The following is a 15775-nucleotide window of genomic DNA, read 5'->3' on the forward strand; positions in this document are numbered from 1 at the left end:
CAGAATTTTCATTTTTGGGTGAAGTATCCCTTTAGGAAAAAATCTGATACTTGTTTTGTTCTCACCTGTCTGAACCCAGCAGCCTAAATATTCTTGAGTTGTCCGAAATCTCCTGTGTAATCTGAAAAAATATGGACAGAATGATGTGATTAAACCATTATGTATCACAAAGCTATACATTCTGTCAATGTATAGACACTAAACTTGCCTCGTTGGATTTGAAACTGCGTCCTTGCATGCCATGTCTCCAGAAGGCCAACACACTGTCTTGTAGACAAACTAAAAAGCATAGATAGATGCACAAATAGTTACTTACTGTAAATATTGCCAATGCAAAACATTTCTACTGAGACAACTTCACATACCTATGGATTCAATCTGGAAGTTAAAAGTCAATTCTGCAGAAAGTTTTCGACTGGATTTTAACCGGCCTTGTAAATTGACAATTTTAATGCACCCTGAAGAGAAGAAAATACTGAATCTGTTTTTGTAAAATATCTATTCTGCCACGCAAAATACTAGATTTTGTACTTACGGTCTAGGCAGACTAAAATGGTATCTCTCTCCAGCTGGGTCACGTGGATTACACAACTCTGTGGGGTGTCTGAAACAAAAATGTCTAAAATTACTAAGCGCTTAAATCGTTTTTTAATACAAGATAATTGTAACACAAAAAATGCAATGAATACACAAAATGTTTCATAAGCGTCCTAAGCAGTGACAGTATCTTTTTTTGTGTGGTTTACAGCACCCACCAGCATCAGTGAACCAGTTGGAGGTAGAGTTGGTGTTGAGGGTCTCGAATCGAACCACCTGGTGCAGCTCTGTCCCTTTGCTCACAGCTATGCATATAAGTGGATACTGATGCTCCGGAACCACCAGCATTTCAAACACCTCCAGCGGACACGGCAGGGGAAAGTCTATGTTCTGCAGGGGATGGAAAAGACAGCAATGAGTCAGTGCTTAATGAGGAACAGCGTGTGTGCGAAAACGTCTGATGAATGTCAAGTGAAGCCATTTAATTTCTCATAGTCTTTAAGTGGAACATCAGCAATTTCAGAAGCTTAAAGGAAGCACTCATTTTTAGCTAAAAGTGAGCATATCCTACAGTCTCTTATTAACAGTGAACTGGATTCTAGTTCTTTGTGTTGGTGATGGAGGAATGTGAACTACAGTAAAGCACTGAACACACCTTGACCAACATAAATTTCTGCATGGATTCCACCCACTCAAAAAGGACGATACTGGACTGAAAGGCACCACACAGATACTTGTGACCTGTATATGGATTCCTTACTAAGAAGAGAAATATGTGGAAACAAAGTTTTTTACATGCTGCTGCATTGTTCTTCCAATTCATGCAGTTTGGTAGGATTCAGGTAACCAAAAACATTTTCAGAAAGGAAATAAATGACAGGTAAATATGGGACGTACTCACCCACACAGCACCTTTGACACCCTTTCGTGTCAGGGATCTTATTGGACACAGAGAATTTCCTGAAACAAATAAAACCACATACTGTATGATGTTGAAACACACAAGCACAAACTATAGGTATAGATTTATAACATCACGCAGATTCAAACAAACCGTGATATAAACATTTACCTGGGGACTATTTTGTCAGGAAATTTATGCGTTGGTATGGCAACAGGGAGCTTCTGCATTTGTCGAGCATGCTCAAACAAGCCCGCCAGACTGTGAGAGTACAAATGAGATGCTTTTCCTGAGGAAACAATTTTACACGACACTCAAAACATGAAAGAAACTTTCTTGGTCGGAAAGACATGAGTTTTTAGGAAATGCTGAAAAATCGTATTGTTTCACGAATTGTTACTGTTATCATTATTACTTCTCGCTGGCACAAATTCTCACACCGTATCTACACCAGACGCGACGGGCACAATGCGGCACAACACACGGCTTGTTCTAATGGGAATGTCACGCCGCATCCAGTGTGGACAAAATTTTTAATTATAATGGGTTCTAATGCGTTCTATTGTCTTTTGTCGTGTCACATCGCGCCGCGTCCGGTGTAGACGCGGTGTTATGTAGAACAAGACCAAAATCCAAATAGTGCTAGAAATACAGCAATTTAAAAAGGAATGAAATGTAAAGCTAAATCTGCAATGTACTATTGTCTTTAAAGCAGAACTCACCGGATATTGATAGCAGGCTGTTGCTCATGACATACAGCCAAGTACATCTCCGGGGAACAAGCTGAGAATGAAACAAAAATAGCCTTAGCAGAACACAAAAAATACCTTCAAAACCTGTGCTGAAGTGTAAAAACTGTTTTAAAGGCAAAGCGCAGTGACTAATTGTTATGTTACTGCATTTACAGTTAATTTAAATGATACATAAAAATTATGCAGAATTTATACAGTATGCATCACACAAGACAGAAATGAGCTAAATACTTTTGACAAGTAACATCATACAATTATCATCATACCTGTTCCATTGATGTCTCGTGAAGTTCATTTAAATTCAATGTGTAAATACCTTCCTCTGCACCAAATATCAGATATTGGTCTAAATTCATGAACAGAACAGAAAAACATCAACAGATGAATCAGAGGCAGAATCGTCATGTTTCCGTAGACAATATTAAAATATGCACTGTTCTCTTGCAACTCTTATCATAATTATAGTCTGTCACATCCTGAGCTCACCTCTTGTGTCCGGGTTGATCCATGAGGTTGCACAGTGTATTTTTAATGGACATCCATTAAAGACTTTAGAGAAACATGCTCCCATCTGGACACACAGATTAGGCATTTGGAGTATCATTTTGGCCCAAGAAAACAAATAAGAGAACACATGAGAACAAAACAATATGCTGCACACTCACAAATATACTGATCAAGACAACCTCGATGTCAACTTACATGAACCTTTGGAGTTGGAGGAAGACCATTGCTGATGGGTTTCTGTAGGAAAGTAAAATGAAGAGTTAAAGCTAAACAGAAGGGCATCATTTCTATTTGTATATTAATTTCAGATATATGATTTACAGAACAAAGGATCTATTCTGTTTCAGTTTTTGAAAAAATGATGTGTCATTATGTATAGCTGAATGTCATATATTTTAAACCAGATTTAAAATACACACTGCTGTCACACATAAAACATTTACGCGAAACACTATTACACATGTTTTGTGTGTCATACATTCTCCAGGTGTTACAAGTATCACTAGTATTAAAATCCACAGCAAACAAGCCATACTAGAAAGTCTTTCTTGTCTTTTGGTATAGGAACAGCAGGGGGCATTGTGGACTGACTCTCTGCTGAAGGCGAGTGTTCAGATTGACCAATTCCGTTGCCTGTAAAAGAAAAAAACTAAGATCACAACGGTTTCAGTCTTATAATTTAATATGTTGTGTATAGTCAGATTAATAACCACATGGACAGTACATATATGAAGATGAAATGTGTTTTGCATATACACTCGCATTCTAATTTCTAAAATTAAGCAATATTTATACTTACATATTCTGTTGCACATTGAGTAACAACCATTTTATTGCTTAATAGAAACTAGACAAACACAATGAATCACAGAAGAAGAATTTCACCAATGACAGAAGAACAATCATTTGACAAGCAAAAGATTACATGGGTGGAGTGGATGTCTTTGGGTGGGTGTGACGGCATTTCTCTCTGAGAAAGAAGGGGGAAGAGTGACAGGTGATCTCACCACAGGCTAACTACAAGAACAATGGGACAATCTGTAGCTTTTAGCATTGGGTGGGATGTGGCTATGACATATGGTTAGTGGCTGGTGTCAAACTAGGTTTATGGCTGATGGTTTAAATCACTACAGGAAGGGCCTGTCTTACTGTCTCCTTCCTCATTTTGATCTTCCCCATACTCCTTGTCTTGAAACGAGACCTGCAGCCTCTCGTCGAACTGACTACATATCCCAGCATCCCTCTGGGCTTCCCACAGGCAATGCTCGTCCTGATTAGCCTCATTACCTAAACTGCTGAGCTTGTGAGCGGGCAGTCGAGGAGGTGGAGGACGGGGGGGAACGTTGGTGGAAGATCGAGCCGGGCTCTCGGTCCCTGGGCAACGCTTAATAGTGCCGTGGTTGCTGTCGTGATCGGCAGACGGGCTCTGATGTGGTCCGGGGCTGGGCTTTGGCTGGAAAAGGTAGAACAAAATTAGCATCATGCTAACAGCTTTGTTCGGGTCGATACTGTGATCACTGATATAAGTAGAAGAAAAAAGTGCAGGGGCCATTCACAGATTTCCAATAAGCTTGACTGGGTTCCTATAAACCTGTTTTAAAGCTACAGTCATTGGACTGTAAACAACTAAAATGAGCAGGCAATGTCTAATCTGGGCATGTTTTTCAGATTTGATCATACGTGGTGTCAACAAGCCACCAATATCATATTATCTGTGCATATTAGTTGACTGTTCATTATTTATAAATTATTTTTTCAGCTGATGAACGATAAGACATTATGACAACCAATCAAAATCCATTTTTATTTCAATACACTAAAATGTAAAAATGCAGCACAGAAAGCTTAGAAACGCATCATAGCTATTGTTATAGTTATCATTAAAGTGATCTTGGTGTGAATGGGCCCTAACAACCACATTTCATATTAGGGCTGTTAAACGATTAATTGCGATTAATCACAATCAGAATAAAAGTTTGTGTTTGCATATTATATGTCGGTGTTTTGTGCATATCTGTTTTGTATTTATAAACAGATACACGTACACATACATGTATATATTTAGGAAATATTTGCATGTACGTTTATATCTATATTTAAGTGATAAATATTTATTTATTTTAATATTTTTCTTAAATACATGTATGTGTAAGTGTTTATAAATACAAAATAAATGTAAGTATTAAGTAAACACAAACCTTTATTTTGGATGCGTTTAATCATGATTAATCGTTTAACAGCCCTATTTTATATTTTATTTATTACCACTAACTTTAAATGAATAGGGATCTATTTCAGATGCTAATAAAGACTATTAATAAATAACCTGTATTTGGATACTCACCTTGGGTGGAAGTGGCGGGGGGACCTTTGGCCTCATGGTGAAGTTTTTCGTGCTGAGACAAATTAGATATCCAGTTAGATAAGTCACAATGTTGATCATTTGTGCATAACTGGTAACAAATATCATCTGATGACATTCATAGGATGTTAATAGACGTCTGTGATTTGTTTCATCTTATGTTTTTTAGGAACATCACCAACAGGGGTATAAAAGTACACAGGAAACATGCAACATAAAAACATGCAATCAAATGTAATGCACAAGTTTGGGGAACTGGGTAAAACAACATAGCAATATATTTGGAACAATGTCAGTAACCAAACAGATCTCATCCCCCATTTAAGTAGGGAAAATAAATACTATGGGAGTCAATAGGGGGTGAGATCTGTTTGGTTACTGAAATTCTTCAAAATGTCTTTCTTTGCGTTTAACAGAACAAAGAAATGTATACAGGTTTGGAACAATCTGAGGGGGTGGAAATAATGCAAGAATTTTCATTTTTGGGTGAACTATCCTTTTAAACAATGCAAAAGGCATTTAAACCTGAGAAAATAAAGCTAATTTTAAAATCAACGGTGACATTCTACAACATGGGCTGGCCATGTCATTGTCCAAAAAAATGTATGGTGGCAAGTTCACTAAGAGCAGTAAACAGATGGAAAAAAGACTTTCAAAGCACTGAAATGATCATGATATACTGGCAAAATGTTCAGTGGAGAATTTTCAGATGCTGATGTATAAGAAAGGTCAAAATGGAATCGTTCATGACAATCACAGACTTATATATAAACAGTATACTGTATATAGGTCAAAATACCCTATAGATTAACACAAAACATATGTCTACCTTACTGCTATGTATAACACATTTACGGTTGGCTCTTGATGTTCACATTAAGAAAACATCATATTTTAAATATTATGCTGATTTGTTGTTATTGTAAAAAAAATGTGTGTTTTAAAAGCAAGTATTTTTTAAAACAACACCTCTAAATCTATGCTAAATTAAGAAAAAGCTATATCGTATATACAGTAACAACTGCCTTTGACTATATTCACAATCTAGCACACAAGCCCTTGCATCTTATTGGCTAAATACTCCACTTGTGATGTCTATTAATGAAAATTGCATGTATTTTAAAACATTGCCAGTGTATCGTGCTCATACAATGTTTAACTCTATAGCAGCAGATAGAGACTATGTAAGGAACTTACTGTTGCAATTCATCATCATGATCATCACCATCATCTTCACCCTCATCATCATCCTCCAAATGAGCCTCATGCCCCCTAATGAGGGTGGAGAATGTTGCTCATTCATTCATTCATTCATTCATTCATTCATTTATTCATTCATTTGGATTCCCAAATTTAAGCAACATTTACAGACAAATTTTGACATGCACGTGCCATTTAAAGCAAACTTGACAGACTAACTGCTTAATTCCCCCCTGAGGAATGGGAAAACTAATACTGTGGCAAAAATAACACAGATATCTCCAACACAGCCTTGCCAAGCAAATCAGCTTTTGGTTCCACTCGGACAAGCACAAAAGGGCAAGGTTAGGTCACATCAAATATTGATCAGATGAAAAACCAGCTATGCAGAGAGAGAGAGATGGGGAAAGAGAGAGAGTGAGGGAGAGAGATACCGGTTGTGTTTGACAGAGCAGCAAAATAAAGAGAAAGGAAGGGAAGGAGAAAAGGAGAGAGCGGAAGCCAAAGAGAGATGAGAGAGAGATACTAAAGTGAAGGACACTGAAAAGCAACATCATCATACCTTTGGTGCAACTCCTCCTCGACAGATTTTAACAGACTCCTGTAGAAAAATAATCATTTAAAATTTTGTTACACCTGTCAATGGTAGGTGAAATGAGAAAAATTTTCCCAAAACATTTTTAGCCAATTTTTGTTACCAACCAAAGAAATTGTATTTTACATGGTTTGTATTTGAATATGTCTCTATCCTTATGGGAATGGGAAAATTAAGCTTTTTACAAAAAAAGTGCATCACTTCAGCATGGGTCAGATTATAATTTCTAAAATTCGACAAACCACATGACTCATCCTAATAAAATTACAGGCCAACTAGTCTCAGCCTCAGACGACGCCCACGGACCCTTGGCTAAACGTCTGATGCATAAGGCACACTTTTCTGGAAACACTTCAGCACGTTCAAAGTCGTCATCTGATTGGTTGAATTTCACAGGATTTCCGGGAGACGTGCGTGTCGCGTTCTTTAACGGTGCACCTGGAAACAACACGAAGCCGTCTGATCTAAGAAGTAAGCTGTCGTGTTTACATCGGTTGCTATAAGAATTCATCACGATCGACTAAACGCTTAATTCTTAAAAGTATGTGAGGTTCACGGCATAAAGTTATAATCATTGTTGTTTCTTTTAATTTTTGACACGTTTGTGAATGTACACCGGTCTGTTACTGCGGGGACATTTCCACGCCTCTAAACATGACGCGGCACAAAACCAAACGTGATTGGTTGCTTTACCTGTCAGTCATATGGCCTCTTGGGCGGGCCTTGGCCTAAGAAAGCGGCGATAAATTCCAGACCTTCCGTATGAAGGTCTGGCTACGCGAGACTACTGGCCAACAGGCAGTTTAGTCCAGACTGCACGTAGACTTCCATGTGGAGGAGATAACCAGATTTATAACACGTCAAGGGATCCATTAGTCTTTATTGATTTAAGCCTAAATAAACAAGCATTTACTGCTAATTTGTCTCAGATGACCCTGGGAAACAGTCCAATGTTCAGTTGTTAAAATTTCAAAGAACTTCTGTTCCCTAATGTCTGAACCTCTGTTCAGATGTTGTGTATCTACTCCGCTCTTAAATTATTGAACAGTAAGGTGTTTAAACTGAATGAATTTGAAATAAAAGCAAATCAGTAGAAAATCGCAATAGATAAAAACTATATTCACATCTATGGAAGTGAAAACTGGCTCTCTTTTAGGTAAGATTAGGATTAGACCCAAGGACATCTTAGTTTTAAGATTCAAGATTCAAACTTTCTTCAAAATATCTTCTCTTTTGTGTTCTGCAGAAGATAGAAAGTCATACAGGTTTGAAATGACACTTTCATTTTTTCATTGAAGTATGTCTGGCTTCTATTAAAATAGGTTAATAAACAATTGTGTCTGTAATAGTATTATCGTAAATTCAAAATAAAGAAGTAACCTGCACAATTACATTACAAATTCTCTACACAATTTCAGATCACAAGAACAAGCACCAATATATCCTCACAATACTGGTCAAATATGGTGGGAAATGGCCACCGTTTTAGAAATGTTTCCCCATTAACTAGACAGATGACAGTAAGAGTCTAATAACTGTAGCCATGCGTAGAGCTGGATGAATGAGAATGAATAAGCGCTCATACACTGTAAATTAAGACGCTGAGGGGGTGTCTCAAAAGTGCCCGGGCCCATCTGTTGACAAGAGCCGAGAGCGACACCTTTGAACACATGCGCAAGCTCTCACACAAACACATCGAATGCTTTCACTCCATCTGTCTTACTCGACCTTCTGTTCACTATACGGCAGAGATTGTCAACAAGGCACAAGGTGCGTTTATTATAAGAGTAACGGTCATGTTCAGATTGTGGTCGATACCTGCAACCAAGTGTCACAACAGAGACAAAAATGTCACACCTCTTTACCTCTGAATGAAGTCATTTATGAATACAGTAAAGCTCACACGAACACGGTTTGACATACAGAATGTAAATGCATTTTTCACTCGGCTGATTCATGTATGATGTACATATGATGTAATCTATGCTATCCATCAACTACACCAGAACGTGTTCAGGCGTTCCCCAAAATAATACAGGAGCTTTAAATAACATTTACCAAACTATTAAAATTCGTGCCAATGTTAATATTCTCCACAGGGTGCCTTAAAAGACATAGTCTAGCAGTCTTTAATGTGCCATCTGCAATTGTGACTGCTGGACAATGACTGCTACTTAAGGGTGTAAATATTTACTCAACTTGGCGTGATTCATAATTCTTTTCAGAAACGCGCTCGAGACAACAAAATAGGTGTGGAGACAATATATAGCATAGTTGATGCATTTTATTACATTATTTGAAATTTGTCAGGCGATCCAAAAGGTAAAACTGTCTGCTGAAAATGCAAAGGTGGCAATGGATCTATGCATAATGCTCTTAAAACATCGCTTTTAAAGATCAAATGTTGACACCTATTTTATGTTTGCAATCATAAAGCTTTGCTTTTATTCACTGGGCAACAGCTGACGTCAGTGGCACATTAAGATGAATATAAAACAGACCAGGGTGAGGTACCCAGGAGTTATCTGTATAGTGAACTTACTTATTTCCTCCTAGGATAGAGCCTTTTGGTGAACCCTGCTCATAATCCATCTGCAGATCCTGAAACAAAAGACAGGATGCCACATATATTTATACATCTTAAGATTCATATTATGTGGGCCGCAGGTGTGATCACACAGAGCTTTAGTTCTTTGTCAATGAGAAAGTTACATTCATGCATGTGTCAAAAACACAATGAAAACAAAATGACAGTGTTATTCAACTCATCTGAACTCTAGGGTTTTTATTTGAAATTAGTGTTGTTTACTAGTTCTCTACGCATGCATCTCCATACTAGTATTGCATTTTCAGGGATTACTTGTGAGTAAAAGACAGAAAAACGATAAGACCTTATAAAGAGTGTTAGCTTTATATGAGCAAGCAAGCACAAGTACAACTAAATTTGGCTTAACGTTCAAAAAGGTATCCAAAAACTCAATTTACTTGAATAAGAATGCAGGTTGGATTTACATGTCTTTTAAATACTGAAATACTTTTTATAGTTGTCTATTTTTGTGATGCAAGTAAGTGTTGATTCCAAGAGATTTGCTGGCGATTTCATACAAACTGCTCATAATGTTGTACTCTTAATTAGAGCGCTGTGGGTGGACTGGGCCATGTGCTATCTCCACTCCCACTCGCCAATATGATCATTCATGATCATTGCTCATGAATTCATAAAATGATAAAACAGTAGCATCTACTGTATTAAATACTGCAAGTCAGAGACTGAAAAGCGCAATATGAGAAATGTCCATGTACCACATCTGTAACATGCTGTCAGTAAGAAAAAAACTCATACGTTGCTGTATATAAACTAACGTCAAGAATCTTTATTAAATACGATGCGAGAAAGATTCAAGAATATATCAAAGTATACTTCACAATTTGCATTGTGATTGGATTGAAGTTTGCGAGCCAAAACGTACTGTAATGTCAGTTGTTTAGATCAAAATCCAAACTCTTCAATTGCAGCCGTATTGCGAACCCTGATTACAATGTGACAGGTTCCTAAAATAATTCAAGCTAAAATGTGCCCAAACTACAGTCTGATGAAATGATCAGAAACCCTGTGCAACATAAATGTCAGCCGCTTGTATTTCACGATAAGATCTTGTAGAACAGGTTTTCAAACTGTGGGTACAGTGCGGTTGCGCAAAAATGATTTGCTATTGCATTGAATGACACAATAAACAGTTTAGTCCAAATAATGACAAGCAATTACATTACATTACATTTATTCATTTGGCAGACACTTTTATCCAAAGCGACTTACAAGTAGGAGAGCATATAAACATTTTGTCAACACGCTAAACGCAATGACAATGGTTTTGAAATTATACTTAATTCATACACTGGCATAGAAAATAAAAACTACATTCTACTAAAAGAGCTCCCCATATTTTCTTTAAAACATATTTGTTGGGTTTTAAGATTACACATGTCTAGGTGGGCCCTGGAAGGAAATATGTAGAAACACCCGCATAAGAAAAAACGGACACTGCAGGAACAACACGGTTTGATGTCCTTCCACACATTTTACTCTTATGCCTGTGGCATACTTCTTTTTTTTTACGTGTACGCGAGCATACGCATACAGCCGAACGCACAGCCTTACAAAGTATACTGCTTTCGACTCGTACGCGTACACATGGGTATTGACGCATGCGCATTGCGACATATTGCAATACCTCTCCAGGCCTACAAGGGGTCAGGTTTTCTTCTACTACCTAGAATCGATGCTCCCAGGACACCGTTGCCACCTGGTGGTTAAACTAATTACTTACAAGAAATGGAATGCACATGCGCGACCTGCACGTACTTTGTTCCGGCGGTGCGTGTACTATTCTGATGACGAAATTTGTGACACGCGTACTGTACGCTGTCCCTCGTGTACGCGTAAAAAACTACTATACTATACTATATAGTATATAGGGAACTATACTTCAGCCTTTACATTCTGGTTCTGAATGTTCCAAGTTGTCAAAGTTTTGTATTTCATGTACATTGAACTAAAATCATTAGGAAAATGTAATTTTTCTTTCATAAAATCTTTAGAGAAATTGTCTGCCCTCATTTTCTGGGAGTTTATGTGGAGGGAGGACTACACACAGTGCTCCATCCATTCGACAAAATGTTCTTGCAAAAGATTATGCAGTACTAATCACGTTATTGTTGATTAAACTGTACTCCCTTTCTAAAACACCTTTCTTTTGTTTCCTCTCTCACCTTTCTCTATCCATACCTCCCTCGCCCACTTTTCCCTCTCCGAAATAAAGCTCTCAGCCATGCAAAACCTCATTGATTTTTCCCCTGAAGATTAACAAACCAAATTTCCTTTACGCAGCAAACTGTCATATCCTCATTCAGCGGGCTGCCGTTCTGCTGATGGGAGCCTTTTCTCTAAAGAGTGATTGAGATAGAAAATACGTAGGAGAGCGAGGACGAGTAAAAGCCAACAGAACATCCCAGACGATCCGCTTCACTGCTTCTGTCATCTCTCTCTTTTTTTCTCTCCGTCGGGTTCCTGCACGTCCTTTCTGTTTTTTCATACGCAGAATCCGAGCATGTGATTCTATGTGCCACCTCAGTGTGTGGGTTTCAGACCAGATGGATGGGATACCACTCGAAAAACAGGCGTAACCATAGGGGTCTTTATTAAACTTGGCAGATGTTGGAGATGCGTTGGCGCACATTGAGCCGTGAACCTCAATTGGGTGATGTGGGTTTGAGTCTGGCAACGAACCGCCAATGTAAGGTCCCTTTAAATCATCTCTTCTTTCGACACCTAGTTCTTAAAAATATATTTCATTTGTAATGTTTCTTAAATATTGCCATTACCACATGATTATTACGTGCATTAACCCTCTGTGCTGCATTTGTTACCCAAAGCGTCGCTTGCTGAACCGATGTCTCCCCCCCCTGCAGTCACACAGACCTGCAAAGCGCTTTGGTTTAACCATCCCTATGGGACATGCACTCTCTTATTTCCACCTCTCTCTCTCTTTTCTTGTTTTTCTCACTCTGCCTCTCCACCCCAGCAACATCCATTCATTCCAGACTGTCTAACCCTAATCTCTCTCTCCATTCCCTCTCTCTCTTTCAAGATGTGTCTGATTGTGACAGAGCCTAAAAATAAAGCCCCTCAGAGGGTTCGACTGCATAAAATGCTTTGCTTGGCAGTTTCAAAGTGCTTTTGATTACAGAACAGTGTGGCAACTTTGAGGAATGTGCCTTAAAATGAAGCCAGAGGCTGCAACAGCTAAACAAAATGAGCCAGCGTAGAGATTCGGCTCGACAGACAGAAGCGATAACATTGATATTATATACAGTACAGGTGAGCTGAAAGGACACAGACGGCCGGGATCAAAAAACGACAAGGCACGATGAAATGAATAAAAGAAATGACAGTTACAAATGGGTGGATGATTGTACTACTCAAGCATGGCAAGATGCTAGAAGAAAGGTGGGAGACGCGAAGACAAGCGAGACAGAATAATACGAAAAAATACCAGATTAGATCTTGCGGTGTAGTATATTTCTTCGGCACAGTCCAAAAAATCGTCAGTGTCAAGCTGTTTAGTAGAAGGACCAAGAAACTTCAGTTAATCATACACACGTGGTGTCCATGTGGTTTGAGACAAAATGAATTATGGGTAAAACGTGGCCGGGATGGTGAGTGATGTGGTCTGACCGCAACTGACCCTTTCAACAGACCTGTAGGTTAAAATGATAATCCACCATTGCTGAAACTGGGATGCTGGTAGTTAGTGAGACCGCAACGAAATGCACCAAATATGTGTATTTTATATATTTTCTTTTTGAATAACCTTCACGTTGGAGTAAGTAACATTACAAAAGTAAAACATAGACATGTGCCCGGTTAACCGCGGTTACCACCAAATACTGCTGAAACCAAGCTGGCTGCGATAATGCAAGGTATCGTTTATTTTATTGATGCGTAGCTTGTCCGTGAAGCACGGCTCTGGGATCAGTAGGAAATGCTGCTCGATCTAAAAGCAGTGCGAGTTTGAGTCGCTTATAACGGGCATTTGAAAAAGCAACACCCGTCAAACATGATCATTATAAATATACTTTATTATCATGAAAATACCTGAGGAGGCTTGAGGATCGGTGATAAAAACACGTCCTTAAGCATTTCCTACTACTATGTGTCTTATGGTCTTCTTCTGCAGTGCGTATTTGGAGTTTCTGCACGAGAGCGCCCTCTGGCTTTCGGATGCAGCAGCATTTTACCATACTTCACTCACAAGTTGTGCATAAATCACGTGATATATATTTTCGGTTAACCGGGCATATGTCTAGTAAAACATGGACATTTATAAGATGCTACGTTCACGGCATGTCGCATAAACGCAATGTTTACAATGCAAACCTTAAAGACCTACCAGTTTCAGCAATTATCGACTGCTTTTCTTTATAAAACAGCAGGCAGATGTGAAGCAAATCCAGAAAGTTAAAAGGAAAAACCAAACAAGCGTGGGGCCGGCCTTCTGATGTGAGATGACATCATAAGCATGAGACTGCAAATTGGAGCTGACATTAATTTGATGTCCTGCTGTTAAAAAATCATCTGGTTTATGAATTGATGACAAATCCAGTTTCAACAGGAGAATCCCAGAGTGCTCGAGTGAGACAAAGATGAGTCAACGCTGCATTTTTCTTCGGCGCTTAAAGGAAGTCTTATTGATTAGATGCCAGGGAAAGCTGCATCTAACCTTTCAATTATCACGGTGGGTGAAAGTGTGAGACGGACGGCTCGAATGCATAACAGTCAAACATGTTGCAGAAGACTGAGGCGTACCTAAGGAAAAACGTTACATAACACAAAGTGTCGGCTTATGGGAGAGATTATTTAGAAGTGATCGCTACAGTATTTTATACGGCTGGATGGGCAGGCAATGTGTTTTTAGATTAGGCTTGACGTAACTGGCCGATTAAACAGTTTTTTTCTCTGAGTCTGATGTTGCTGTGAAATGTGCGGTGTGCTGCGATTGGAAGATCTCATTAAAGTGTGGACAATAAAGATGAAAAACTAGCACTCACTAGTTCATGATGAGGTTTCGTCTCTGTTGTTAAAGGAGCGTCGAACTTCACCTGACCAACTGAACAAAAACAAAAACATTACTCGACTATTCACAGAACAAGAATTCTTTCATTATTTACTCCTCATGTCATTTCAAACCTGTATGACTTTCTTCTGCAGAACACAAAAGATATTTTGAAGAATGCTAGTAACCAAACAACACTGGACCCCATTGACTTCCATTGTATGGCGACAAAAACCACCGAGACATTTCTCAAAATATCTTCTTTTGAGTTCCACAGATAGAAAATTCATATACAGGTTTTGAAGGACACAATGGTGAATCACAGAATTTTTTAATTATGGGTGAACTATCCCTTTAAATTTACTATGTAAACAACTAATCATAGCATGTTGACATACTCAGCTCTTTAGTCACTATACATGTGTGTTATAAAACCAAAAACCTCAGCAAATACAAACAGACAAAAGATGAGGGAGAATTTCTAATATTTTGCTGTGGATAGATGTATTGAACGAAGAAGTGAGGCTGAGGAATTCACTGAGGCATGCTCAGGAGAACAGGGGCACCTGTCAGGTGAGCCCAGGGGAGACATCTAACAAACACTCACAGTTAATCTCTGACAGGGTTTTTCCTTCCCGACTGTTACGGCTCGCTGAACGAATCCGATGTGGAACAGACACTGGAGGCTGAAGAAAATACAGAAAACATGAATTAAAACAGAACATAATAAAGAGTAACACACATTTATTTGAGTATAAGGTTGTTAAAGGGATAGTTCACCCAAAATCATTTACTAATCCTCATGTCATTCAAAACCTGTATAACTTTCTTCTTCAGAACACACAAGAAGATATTTTGGTAACTAAAGAACACTGGACCCCATTGACTTCCATTGTATGGATACCAGAGAAACATTTTTGAAAATACAGTATCTTCTTTTCTATTCCACAGAAGAATCTTAAACAGGTTTTAAACAACATGAGGGTGACAAACTTTTTTTTTCTTCACTATTTAAAAATACAATGACAAATGCATTCATATTTCATGCATTATATCAGTCATCGCCACTTTAGTCTCTAGATATCTGCATCACCCACAGTCACAGAAAACCCATATCACCACAACTAAGCACTCTTAAAGGAATCGTCCACTTTCAACATACATTTTCATGATAATTTACTCACCCCTGTTGTCATCCAAGATGTTTATGCATTTTTTTCTTTAGTCGAAAAGAAATTAAGGTTTTTGATGAAAACATTCCAGGATTTTTCTCCATATAGTGGACTTCAATGGACTCCAAACGGTTGA

At 38.4% G+C, this 15775-nt stretch overlaps 1 protein-coding gene across 5 annotated transcripts in view; it reads right to left on the reverse strand.

Annotated features, from left to right (window-relative positions):
- Nucleotides 1-15775, reverse strand: part of map4k3a (mitogen-activated protein kinase kinase kinase kinase 3a) — a 53776-nt gene that overhangs the window by 1623 nt on the left and 36378 nt on the right. Inside the window, exons 13-33 of one of the 5 annotated variants that reach the window (XM_057361544.1) lie at nucleotides 15075-15153; nucleotides 14463-14521; nucleotides 12908-12970; nucleotides 9397-9455; nucleotides 6822-6860; nucleotides 6257-6331; nucleotides 5042-5093; nucleotides 3985-4150; nucleotides 3233-3330; nucleotides 2893-2934; nucleotides 2677-2761; nucleotides 2457-2536; nucleotides 2161-2221; nucleotides 1610-1727; nucleotides 1439-1497; nucleotides 1193-1296; nucleotides 756-927; nucleotides 536-604; nucleotides 366-458; nucleotides 209-279; nucleotides 66-121 (exon numbers count right to left, since the gene is read on the reverse strand). In XM_057361544.1, the coding sequence (XP_057217527.1) occupies nucleotides 66-121; nucleotides 209-279; nucleotides 366-458; nucleotides 536-604; nucleotides 756-927; nucleotides 1193-1296; nucleotides 1439-1497; nucleotides 1610-1727; nucleotides 2161-2221; nucleotides 2457-2536; nucleotides 2677-2761; nucleotides 2893-2934; nucleotides 3233-3330; nucleotides 3985-4150; nucleotides 5042-5093; nucleotides 6257-6331; nucleotides 6822-6860; nucleotides 9397-9455; nucleotides 12908-12970; nucleotides 14463-14521; nucleotides 15075-15153 (1700 nt within the window). Of the gene's footprint in view, nucleotides 1-65; nucleotides 122-208; nucleotides 280-365; nucleotides 459-535; nucleotides 605-755; nucleotides 928-1192; nucleotides 1297-1438; nucleotides 1498-1609; nucleotides 1728-2160; nucleotides 2222-2456; nucleotides 2537-2676; nucleotides 2762-2892; nucleotides 2935-3232; nucleotides 3331-3846; nucleotides 4151-5041; nucleotides 5094-6256; nucleotides 6332-6821; nucleotides 6861-9396; nucleotides 9456-12907; nucleotides 12971-14462; nucleotides 14522-15074; nucleotides 15154-15775 lie in introns of all 5 variants that reach the window. The other 4 variants (XM_057361541.1, XM_057361542.1, XM_057361543.1 and 1 more) reach the window with 4 other exon arrangements.

The sequence above is a fragment of the Triplophysa rosa genome, linkage group LG20 (assembly GCF_024868665.1).
Source record: "Triplophysa rosa linkage group LG20, Trosa_1v2, whole genome shotgun sequence".
Lineage (NCBI taxonomy): Eukaryota > Metazoa > Chordata > Actinopteri > Cypriniformes > Nemacheilidae > Triplophysa > Triplophysa rosa.